General features: G+C 45.8%; 1 protein-coding gene across 1 annotated transcript in view; it reads left to right on the forward strand.

Annotated features, from left to right (window-relative positions):
- Positions 1-12,679, forward strand: part of LOC119388909 (tissue factor pathway inhibitor) — a 33,348-nt gene that overhangs the window by 8,608 nt on the left and 12,061 nt on the right. The window contains exon 3 of the mRNA XM_037656270.2: positions 11,010-11,038. Within this exon, the coding sequence (XP_037512198.1) occupies positions 11,010-11,038 (29 nt within the window). The remainder of the gene's footprint in view (positions 1-11,009; positions 11,039-12,679) is intronic.

Genomic DNA, 12,679 nt, shown 5'->3' on the forward strand with positions numbered 1-12,679 from the left:
AGCACTTGGGTCTAATCAAAGGTTGTTTCCTGTAAACGTCGCTTAATTTATTAGAATGACAGCACACGTCGTTCGTCATATGCTTAAAACTACGAACAACGGAACTGAAACGACGGATCAGGCTTGGCAACCGAGCACGCGCAACACGCTGTGTAGATTCATTGCACCACAACGCATACACGGAGGCCGAAGCCCAGACGCTGCATTCATTGATTGAAAGCGGGCCGACAAGTCTTTAAGGGTGCGCCACGGCTATAGAACTGTCATGACTAGAAGTCCAAGCCACGCATGCAGATATACACATTGATGGCTAGCAGACGACGCCAGAGGCAAACGACACTGAACGTTCTTATGAAGGCAACTCCGCTCGAATTCATGGAGCGTTTTGCTTGAATATTCAGTACAAATCGTTTTGGAAACATGGCCATCCATGCTTTAATAACTCGAGCAGCACAAACTCGCCGGCTGCCTCGAGCAGCCTTCACATAGCGAGCGCACGCGCGCTGAGCGGCACCTGAGTCCCCCTTCTGACTTTTACTGGACGCCACTCCTCGATCTCAGAGCGAGTGGGCATAAGAGCGGGCATTTATGCGCGCCGCCCCGCTTCCGAAGATGGGCAATACTTCTCGTACAACCGCGAAAGCGGGAGTTTGCACGAGAGCGCTTTCACTGCGCGGAACTTACGCGGAACTGGATTTTCTTTTTTATGTGCACATCGCGCGCAATATCCGCCATGAAACGCGTATCGGCCCTCCGGGAATAAAAGCAAAAAAACTTTATTTAGCTCTAAATACACTGAAGCTGCGCAAAGAAACAAAACATGGTTGATTCCTCCTTCATAGGAATCAGTATAACACGAAAGTGAACCACGTCTTCACAGAAGTAGTTGATTTTTTATTGTTCATCGATATATTAGACTTACAGCACCGTTTGATGCGGATGCACCTACGTTTACGTTTAGTGGCACGTCTCCATCCCGACGACTTACGTCCATGATCATGACTTAACAGATGTGGTAGCTGAAGTAGTTAACACACACCTGGAGACACCGTATGGTGAATCCCGCGCCAAAACTGCATCACTAGCACATAATAAATACCGGTACTCGATACGCACTCACTCAAAGCGTCTTCATTTGATTAGATAAACGCAAAGGTGTGCGCCCCCCAGTTATATGGTTACCTACGCTTGTGCTCATGCATACACTACCACACACAGCGCTTCAGGAACGTGAGAGACAGAGTTCGCAGCTTGAGCCCTGAACGTGAGAAGGCGTTCCGCTTTCCGCTGGCGTGTCTCTCAATACACTCAATGCGCGATGTTCGCCTGTCGGTCTCATTGCCTTTCTGTGCCGCTTATTGCAGCACTTTCATTAGTCGGTGCTATCGCACTCAAAACAATAGAACCAAACAAAACAAGCTGCACTACTCTGGCGAGGAGGCGTCACACGCCAACACGACGCGAAAGGCAAAGCACAGGGCTAAGCAAAGATACTTTGAAATTGTATCGCGATACGATACAAGATACTCAGGCAAAACGTATTGGAGATACAGATACAAGATACTGCCGCAATAATTGTATCCGATACAATACCTGGCAATTGTATCTTACGATACTTCGATACATTCTCAAATTTATTATTATAGATCCATATAGTGCAGCAGCAAACGCCTATAAGCGAAAATGTATGCTTGAAAATTTCCTAACTGTCACCAGTTTTGTTTCACTTGAATGAAATGTCTGTTAGTATCTTAAAAGTTTTGCCCTTCTTGCTCAAAGTGCATTAGTTTCCTTCCAAAACACCTTATTGGAGCTTGTTTTAGCTTCTTCACAGGACAACTCTTTATACACTTCGCTGACAGCGGTTCTTGCTTGTCATTTTTGCAAGTGATGGGAGTCGCTGCTCAGCTTGCCGACCAGCTAGCGGGTTGCCATATAATCACAATACCGTCAACAAGAAACCTTCGCAAATACCGGCCGGTGTGGACTTTTACCTTGTCCGTAAAAGACAGTTTGCACAATACCATATATCCGGACAGGTGTACAGCAGCAGCAACTCTGGTAGCGACATTTTTTTACAGCGAAAGCTGTTATGAGATCATTTCACCGGCCGTTTTTGGCGCCGTAGTTGTCCGCCGCCGCCGCCGCCGCCGCCGGTGTCCGTAACCAGTATCGCTCGAAATAAGAAAAAAAACGAAATAAGAAAAAAATTCCAGGATGGAACGAGGTTCGAACCTGGTCCCTCTGCGTGGGAGCCCAGTATTCAACCTCTGAGCCATGCCGGCGCTTGAAACTGCTTTGAAAAAAGGTCCTATACAGACTTCATGTTGGGAAGGAAACACATTAGCATGTGCAATATCGCGTGGTAGAAGAGTAAAATAAACACCAAGCGTCGCACAACGCGAATTCTGTAACTAGGCGTCACACAATGCGAATTGCGCAACGAGTAGGTTGTTGAATGCTTCCAACCCATTACAAAGGGCTCTGCCATAATTCTTCATCGTCATCAGGCACAGCATCAACAAAGTACGCATAATGCCTTACATGCGTTTAGCAGGTACCAACGCTCTCCGTAGAATGACGAAAAATGGCACAGTGCCTGCTGCCCTACTTCTCAAAAATTACAATGATTTATAGCCTAGCGGGTTCCTCGCAAGTGCACTTGTATGGGTTGCCAAGGAAGCCCATAAGCGCATGATCCACTTCCTCGGGGTCTCAGTAAAATTACAATGATTTATAGCGCAGTGGGTTCCTCGCAAGTGCACTTGTATTGATTGCCAAGGAAGCCCATAACCGCATGATCCATTTCCTCGGGGTCTCAGTAAAGTTCTTCGCCCCCCCCCCCCCCGGAAATAGCGACCGGGCGTCACCCAACGCAAATTACATAACTGGTGGGCCGTTTAAAGCCTCCAACCCATTACAAAGGGCTGAGCCATAATTCTTCATCGTCATCAGTCGTCGCGTCAACAAAGTGCACATAATGCCTTACAGACGTGTAGCTGGTGCCTCGCATCTCCGCAGAATGACGAATAATGGCTTAGTAGGTGCTTCCCAACTTCACAAAAACTGTGATTTATGGCGTAGTGGGTACCTTTCTAATGTACTTGTATTGTAGCCCCAGGAGAGCTTAACGGGCTCTAGAAACGCCGCTCTTCCAGCTTTCGCTGTGACTGTGCTGCGGTTTCAGCGCAGGCCTGGCGGGTTTTTTTTGTTTTTTTTTTTTGGGGGGGGGGGGGTGTATACGCGCTGTATACGGGGTTTGAGACCGTTCACTAACGGCACGGCCGGCACACATGACCGTCTCTGTGCCATTTGTTTTTATTTTCTAAATAAGCATGCTCGTGAGCTACAGAGACATGACTGGTCTCAAGCATATCTTTCGTGAGGAACACGTGGTCACCACGTGCTGAGACATAACCGTGGAACAAAAAATATATTTCAATCCGCGTCCAGATTTCACTCGTTCTGTACATCGGTATCGTTTTTTCTCGAATCCCGACTCCAAATCCCCTTCAGAAATGACCTATATATGAGATATGGGAAAGGCTTCCTTTCAAATGGCAGCGTCATTTTGTTTAAACTCTCTCCCACCCCACCATCTTCACTGTCCCGGCCCTTGGAGCTAAATTTCGCGACTACTGCCCGCCGGCTATAAGCTGAGACCCCTGGTACATACGTGGATGACGTAAAACTGCAATGAATTTCCATGTTCTGCTTATCTGCTGGCGTAAGGGATTCTTTGTTGATATACTCACTAACGTGCAATATTTTAGCAATTTTTCTTCAACGAGTCAACATGTGCAACACAGAAATGTCACAGACGTATTGTATAGTTGCACAAAGCGTCGCAGGACACCGCCGCTATACGCGATATTGCCGCTTATAGCTCCCATTACGTGGCGATTAGTAATGCGAAAAATATTTAAGAAGGCCTAAAACAAGAAAACAAATATAAGTAAAACAGAGAGGTGGTTGTGTATCAAACATTCACATTGAATGAGTACAAACACACAATACAGACGGCGCCCTTAACAGATATGAGCATGAAGTATCTTCAACTTACCTGTTGAGACAATAGAAAATTCAGTGCCTATGGAAAATTGCCTTAAACGGCTCGTTGGGACGCTCGTGAGTAAAACGGAGCATTCAGTAAAACAACGTTTCTCGAATCCCCTTCCTAACATCTTTAAGATGGCTCCTAATGATTTCCGTTATTATAATGCAAACTCAATTTCGCTATTTTCTTAAGCGGCAAGCAGAATATTTTGTACTATATACTCAAGGGACGCCCACATAATAATATATTTGTTTTCAAAATCTCCTTGGCAACGTGTGAATGTGTAAACAGTAGTAGAAATAAAGCAGACAGTTAGAAGAATAAAGCAAATCTTATTTTGGGAGCGCGTTACAAAAGACATACTGCAGTGACCAGACCGGAAAAACAGTGCAGAGACCTGCGTAATGCATGTGATGCAAAATGACAGCGCAAAAAGCACTTGAGCTAATAATCAAATTATGATTTCATAAATTCTTTGAATAAATGTAGATGGGAGTGAAAAATGCGGTGCGCCAAGATGTTTTCTGTTAGGTGAACGGTTGCTCTATTAGATCTAGCATCAGTACCAGTGGTGCTAAAGTTGTTAGAATCTTATTTGCATATAAGTTAATTCATTGCACGCAAGCCAAACTTACATCCACGAGACCCTTCAAATCGCTGATATGTAAAATACACGCGACGCAAAGCAACCCCATTCTTGCACGCATCACATTTCGCTACGGAGCAAGGCGCAAGAGAATCTTCAATAACGACACTGTTACAACATCAGAATGGGCGCGATAGACGCCGCACGAAGTGGAGTACGCGGCGCAACACAGTGGCTAAGAGCAAGTGTCGCGGCATTGGCGCAACTAAAGAGAAAAGAAATCGAGAAACAAAAGGTATACGGGGGCTGGGCGTAGACGTTCGCGTGCTTGTCTTCCTGATCTTCCACCCTCACTGGATGACGCTGGCGTAAAAATAAAATAGCGTCACTGCCCTTAGACTTATTCAAATGGCTTAGTGGCACCAGTACCAGCTTGAGAAGCGGAGCTTGGCCAGCGATTATTGATTCGCACGGTTGTGTTGCGATAGAAGTATCTTGTATCTTAAGATACACGATACATTATCGAATGTATCTGAAATACAGATACAGATACTCGTCTCTCGAGACGTATCGCGATACAGATACAAGATACCCATAAATTATCTAATATAGTATCTAAGATACATGTATCTTCGATACTGCCCAGCACTGGCAAAGCACGTAACTTCGTCGTCACCTAACCAGATCACCGCTTAAGTCGGGTTCAGACTACAGTCGCATCTGTCACAAATGTCGTATCGCGTAACAGCTGCATCGTCCGTTTGCGTTGCTAACGACCTAGTATGTTCACAATGAGCTCTTCGGTAAGGTACGTTTCTTACGACGAGCTAATCAGCCTTCTGAAAATGCGTTGCGTCCTCACTACAGTTGTTACAGCCTAGCAAGGTTCGCGTGTTTGGCCATGGCTGGGCTGGCTGGGCTAAAGGGGATACGTGATGTGCGCTCTCATTAACGCATGTCGTGTCTACCTTATAGTCCGGCCGAGGTGTGGCTAGGGCGGCCAGTTTGGCTTCTATGAACGCCCGTTCTGCCTTCATGAAGCAATTGGGAACATCGCTATACGAGTGCAAAAAATAGGTTCTAAATTGAGCGACAGCCAATGAACGCTACAAATGTATCCTACTAAGTTATGCCGGCTTCTTCAGCAACCAATGCGCACACCGGGGCAGACACAATATGCTGCAGCAAGTATTTGACTTGAAGGTTTTGCAGCTCGTGCATTGTAAACCAATCGTTCAGCTGCAAAATTACAATCTCTCTCCATATTCCAGCCAGGCGTCGTCCTGCAGCTGCTTTTCGCGGTACGATTTCAGACGCTAGTCGTACAGTGCGGTCCTCTGTCGCACTTCTTCTACGAGTATTTCATTACTGCACAGCGAAAACGCTTCCGCACGGGTCATGGTTACAGGCCACGGGCACACAACGCAAAAAACACCGGTAAACCAACTGCACAGGCATGCTACTGCATGAATTTCAAGACGCGCATGAAGACGTGGAATCTGGGAAGGACGGAAGCCCCGTCAACGGAAAATGGAAACCGAAACTGCTTTGCCCATTGGTTGTACGTAACGGTTGCATCAGTAGCTGTCGTAAAAGTCGAGGGCCCGCCAACATTTACGCACCAAACATTGCGTACTTTACGCTAAATACAATAACGTCTGAACAAGCTCATTACGTTGAATGCGTTTACGGTCACGATCCTTACCTACAATCTGTACGTTGCGCACATAGTCTGAACACGGTTTTACGCCGCATTGCGCCGACCGTAGAGTTTGCGCCGCACTGCGCCGGCAGCGTCCGTTGCACTGGAACTATCGATGCGTTCTCTGTCGGCGCTCGTTAGTAGGCATAATGCAGTACTTTACTTCACCGCTCCCATACGGTGACACCACTCCCGCCAAACAAGAGCACTGTGAGAGGGAGGACATGCGAGAGATAAGACGCGTTTGTGAAGCCTCGTTCATGTGCATCGGTAGCGCAGTAGGTAGAGTGCCTCGCACCTATCGTCGTGGTCCGCCGAGGTGGTGCAGTGGTTATGGTGCTCGGCTGCTGACCCGAAGGTCACGGGTTCGATCCCGGCCGCGTCGGTCGCATTTCGATGGAGGCGAAATGCTAAAAGCCCGTGTACTGGATGGTAAAAAAATTTTTGAACCCTCCAGTACGGCGTCCCTCATAATCATATCGTGAAACCTCAGATAATATATCACCCGGACTTGTGTTTATAAAGGGGCGCCGCATCCTGTCTTTATGTAGCACTAACTTAAAACGCGGCAAAGGAACTCGCTTTCGATTGCTGCCGACGCAATGACGTCTCGTGGAGAAGCTGCAAGTCGTACCGTTTTTTTCGCTGCCACATCAAGGTACCGACGCATATTCTGATCTTTCTGGTCATCAGAGAGGCGTTGAATCTTTTTTTATGCACAATCACAAAGAAGGCGCCATGGTTGAGCCCTTTCAAACGATTGTTCAAAGTTATTCCCTCCACCAGGTTTCTCGTTATTTCAGCTTTGTTCACTGAATCTAAGAATTTTATTAACTCACTGTGCTGCGTCATTTGTCATTGCTGAGCTTCGGTAATTTTCATTAACAGGGTCGCCGTCTCTGCAGCAGACTCCAGCAAGAATCGTGGACAACAGATAGCATGCCGTGTCAGTTCTGTACTGCATGTAGATTCATATCCACATTCAGAGATTCTATCTGAGAAAGGGGCCAAATGCAAGCAATACATGTGCGCTTAGATTTAGTCGTACGGTAGAGAACACATGGTTATCGAAATTAATCCGGAGTCCCACACATCCGCGTGCTTCAAAATCATATTGTCGATTTGGCACATAAAACCCCGCCATTTATTAACAGCAAAGCTGTGTTAAGCTGTCCGCAACTTTTGCTCCGTCGTGAAAAACTCCTCAGGTGGGTATGCGCCGCAGGAATTGGGCTAGCCCCACTACCGTGTGCAGCACGTGCGAGTGTCAGCGAAAACGAACACGTGAAAAAGAGAGAGAGAAAGACATAGATAAAAAATAGAGATAAAGAAGGAAAGCGATAGAAAGGAAGAGGAAGAGAAAAATAGATAAATGGAGAGAACGTAGATATAAAAAAATAAAAAGACAGAAAAGCACAGACATAGAGAGAAAGAGAGAAAGAGAGAGAAATAGAAGGAATAACGACAGAAAAACATAGACAGGCAGAGAAAGAAAGAAAGAAAGAAAGAAAGAAAGAAAGAAAGAAAGAAAGAAAGAAAGAAAGAAAGAAAGAAAGAAAGAAAGAAAGAAAGAAAGAAAGAAAGAAAGAAAGAAAGAAAGAAAGAAAGAAAGAAAGAAAGCTATAGAAAGGAGGAAGCGAGAAATAGATAGAAATAGAGAGAATATAGACACAAAAAGATAAATAGACAGAAAAACAAAATAAAGAAAAAGAAAGAGAAACGAAAAATGAGAGAAAAAGAAACCGGGAGAGAGAAAGAGATAGAAAGAAACAGGAAGCAATAAATAGAGACAGAGAGAAAGAAAGGCCATAAAGAGAAAGGACTACAAAAAGAGCCAGAAAGAGAAACAAATAGATAGAGTGTCAAAGAAATAAACAGAACGAAACATATACAAAAAAGAAACACAAGAAACAGGGAGAAAAAGAAATAAAGGATAAAAAGAAATAAAAATAAAGAGAAACAAGGAAGGCAGCCCAGCTTAGAAAGCAACGGAGAGAAAAGGAGATAGAAAGAAAGAGGAAGGAATAAATAGAGAGAGAGAGAGAGAAAGAAAGGAAAGAGGGAGAAAAAATATAGAAAGATTAAGAAAGAAGTAGAGAGAGTGAGAAACAAAGAAATAAAGAAATAAAAAAACATACAAAAAGAAAGATACAATAAACAAACAGAAAGAGGAAGAAAGAAAAATAAAGAGAAACCAGGAAGGCAGCTCAGCCTCTTCTTTCAGCCTGGGCACCACGAACGCGAAGCCGCCATGATTTATTATTATTATTATTATTATTATTATTATTATTATTATTATTATTATTATTATTATTATTATTATTATTATTATTATTATTATTATTATTATTATTATTATTATTATTATTATTTACACCTTAGGAAGCCCCTCGCTCGCCACGGCAGCTTCTTTCATAACTGTATCAGTCAGGCCTCCCGATTTAACATCACCGGGAATGTAAGTTGCCAGTTCGCCTTCTACTTAACACCCGTGTAGACGACCTTCCGGGATGAGGTGTCGTCAGTGAAAAAATTGGCTGCGCAAAAAATACGCGGCGGTCCAGGCCTGAATAAACAGCGCACGAGCGTACCTTAGAAAAGGTGGGCGTCATCCGCCATTTATCCTCTCGCACCTTTGAAACCCCGGTTAGATTTTTGGTCTTCCCCCCTTTTTCGTTTCTCTTCTTCTTTCATATGTAAATTGGAGTCTGCTTCAAGAAAAAAAAAAACAGGGGCCGAGCCGGAACCGAAGCCAGACATTCTGTGTTGCAGTCAGATGTTTTACCGCAGAGCGACGCCACTGCTTGAAACTGCTTTTGAAAAATACAACGTACTGCGTCATAAATTACGCGGCAGAAGGGCAGAATCACACCAGGCCTCACACCATGCCGATTGCTAGACAAGTGAGCGGTTTCAAGCGGCGCATGCATTACTAAGGGCTCCACAATATTTCACCATCATCACCAGCCAGGGCTTCAACAAATTTTGCAGCTACATAGCTTCGTGGATTGTCTTGGCGCCGCGTAGTTGGTACTTTTAAAGTCCCCAGATTTATCACCTTTACCTAAGTAGCGACAACTGCCTCCTCTCCCGACCTTCTTTCACGCGCAGCCGGCGTCTGCTGCCATGTTCTTCCTAACCTAGAAGATTTACAAAGCCAAGATCATTGAAGTACATTAGGCACGTACCTTTCAGCGGACAATACGCAACAGGGGCGTAGCCAGAAATTTTTTTCGGGGGGGGTTCAACCATACTTTATGTATGTTCGTGCGTGCGTTTGTATGTGCGCGTGTATATATACGCAAGCAAAACTGAAAAATTTCGGGGGGGGGGGGTTGAACCCCCCACCCCCCCCTGGCTACGCCCCTGATACGCAAACGCGACGCGCATTTCTCCCCCCGCCAATCCCCCGTAATTATTGAGCGGGCGACGCTGTTTCACCAGGCGCTGGAAAAGGGCTAGGAAGAACATGGCTACCGAAAACGAGCGTTACCCAATGCCATTCGTCGGCGCCGCTTCAATGGTTATCGATACTTAACAGCGAAATGATAAAATCTAGGGATTTTAGGTACTTTGCTACTTTTCAAATGATGGCGCATTGACGAATAATGACAGCTTGGTTACTCCGCAACTCCACTTGCAGTAGGGGCCATAGCAGAGTTTATAACGCCAAATGTCATGGGCCCAAGACGTTCCCTTATCCTGGCACGGTTGAGGTATCCACCCGTGAGAGAAGCATGACGGGCAAATGGGAAACATATTCGAATGTGACTGCAAGCGCTTACATTCTACACTTGAATGCGAACCCCAAGTGTCCTCTCATTTTCGTTCATTCAACGCCGCTACTATGCTCTCTGCAGTGACTTATTTCAGTACTCGTAGTTGTTCGACCTCGTAGCAAACTTCTGTAGAACTCTGGTTTTCAGCAAACCTTTTGCTTTTTGCATTACGCCCCAGGAGGAAGGTCTCTCCCCATGATCGCCCACCCACCCCATTTTGTGCGCGCTGAATATATTATACCACTATGAACTTCCCAGATTTGTAGCTCGATCTCTTGTAGCTGCTCTCCTGGCCTGCGTTGCCATCATATGGTATCAATTCCGTCACTCTAACTGACCACGTGTTCACTGTATCCTTATTCTTTGACGAATTTCCTTTTCATAAGAGCCCACTTCCCCATTGTTAGTAAATGGCCTTGATATACATACCCTTGCACAGACTCCGATGTCAGGTTGTCAGTTGTCAACTCCCGGTGTTTCGCGAGGTTGGTAAATGCAGCCGTTGCCCTTGTTTAGTGATAAGGGAGATGCTTTAAAATACCACGCTAGCGCTCCTGAGGAACACTTCGAGCAGTTTGCTGGAGTGCCCAATCGGAAAAGTCTTGTTTAAGTTGCGAAGAATAGCAGCGCTATGGTAACTGCCCTGAAAATACAAACCATCTGTTTAAAACTGACCAGTTTGGAGCTCCTTTGAGGGCAAGTATAGCGTAGAGCTCGACACGTTTTCTAACGGCGACGAGTAAACCAGTAATCGCCATGCCTTGAACGCATTTACCGAGCATTCTGCCCCCACCCCTCGAGATTTGTTTACATTCATGGCATTTCGCTGCTCGAAAGCTATCTCGAACGCTGCCTTTTCTGTTTATTCTTTATCCTTTTTTTCAGAAAAGGACTCACAGAGTGGGATCGCAAACGTAAGTATTTCGACCCATTACGTGTCATTTCGTACGAGTGTCAGGCGGCGGCGGAACACGACACCTAGCCGTAACTAGTATTATGTATTTTGACCAGCAGTTAGATTAACTTTATTTTCTTCTTTCTACCCGATTTGTCTTCTCTATCCCGAAACACCACTATGAATGCGCAATGCCCAAAGACTGTCAGGCCACCAAGCGGATGTCAGGAGAAACACCTGGACAAGAGTTAGCAGACCACAAACCGGCGGCCGCTCCTTTGTTCGGCTGTTCTAGCCTGATTGCTATTGCGCAGGCAGGAAAGAAACACTGCTACTTTCCATGTTTTGTGCATCATTAAACAAACCGGGCCCTCCTTAACAAGACAAATCTGTTTTTTTTTTTTTGCCTAGCACGAGCGTTTCGTGCAAATACATAGTGAAGAATCCTGGGCAAGTCATGCTACCTATGATGCGAAGTTTTCTGTAGCAACGTAGGTTAGTGAAATGTTATTGTCTGACCTTTTCTGTTCAAACTCGCGCTCTTTCGCTTGTCATGCGCCGGTGTTTCTGTAGTGGAGAAAAACCATTATATTATACGCGGCAAGTCGCGTGAGCTCGAGATGTCCTCTTCTATAACTTAATAATATAACCGCCTTCGTAATAAAGAGGTCATACATTAAAGTGACATGCTTTGTATTTTGTCAGAAAAGAGCTGTACAAATCTTACAAGTTCAGAACCATGCAGTCATTCGGGGCTGCGTTTGCTCCACGGCTATCATGAACTACAACCAGGTGTGGGCCGTGTTGCGGGCTCAGTCTTGTACTCAACAGAAGCATTTCGATGGAGATAAAGCGTGATTGATTGATCAAATCTGTGTATACCTACTTTAGTGGAACACAGATGAACAAATTTGATCAGCAGTCTCGCTCTCAGCGTCGTCCTTCACCCGTCTGTTGCTTTCATAGCCAGAGCTGCCTGTTTTGTACGTTGTTGGCAGGTGGCAGCACACTGCAAGCGAAAGGAGGAACGGGGGCTGGTTGGCTGCTTCCTAGATGTGTCGAAAGCTTACGACAGTGCACCACACGAGCTATTGCTGCAGCATCTGAAGGCACTTGGGATGCTGCCCACATATACTGGGTTTCTCGGACGTCTGTATGGAGATCGCTCTGTCGCAGCCACCCTAAACGGCGCCTACTCGAGTGAGCTAAAGGTGGACAAAGGTTTAAAACAGGGCTGCCCTCTCTCACCCTTACTCTATATGCTGTATGTCACGGGTGAAGAGCCCAAATACTAGCCCCTGGGCTGGGTTTTGTGGCGGAGCGCATAAGCGATGGCTCAAAGACTTGCCGGGAGTAGTATTCGCTGACAACGTCGTGCTGCTGGCGGCAAATAGTGGCGACCTACAGACCCTCGTTACCAGCTGTGCTGAAGTCATGGCGCCATTGGGACTGCGGTTCAATAAGAAATTGGGGGTGGTCAACTTCTCTGGCCCGGTGCTTCCCGCTTTGCTGACACTACCATGTGGAGGACATGCTGCCCCAAGCACCCGAGTACCGATACCTCGGAGTGAACTTCTGTACACAGCTAGGTTGTACAGCAATCCATGAGAAGCACCTGAGACAAATATCCCAGAAGGCCGGCCAAATAGAGGTGCCTGTG

Source organism: Rhipicephalus sanguineus, chromosome 4, assembly GCF_013339695.2.
Source record: "Rhipicephalus sanguineus isolate Rsan-2018 chromosome 4, BIME_Rsan_1.4, whole genome shotgun sequence".
Taxonomy (NCBI): domain Eukaryota; kingdom Metazoa; phylum Arthropoda; class Arachnida; order Ixodida; family Ixodidae; genus Rhipicephalus; species Rhipicephalus sanguineus.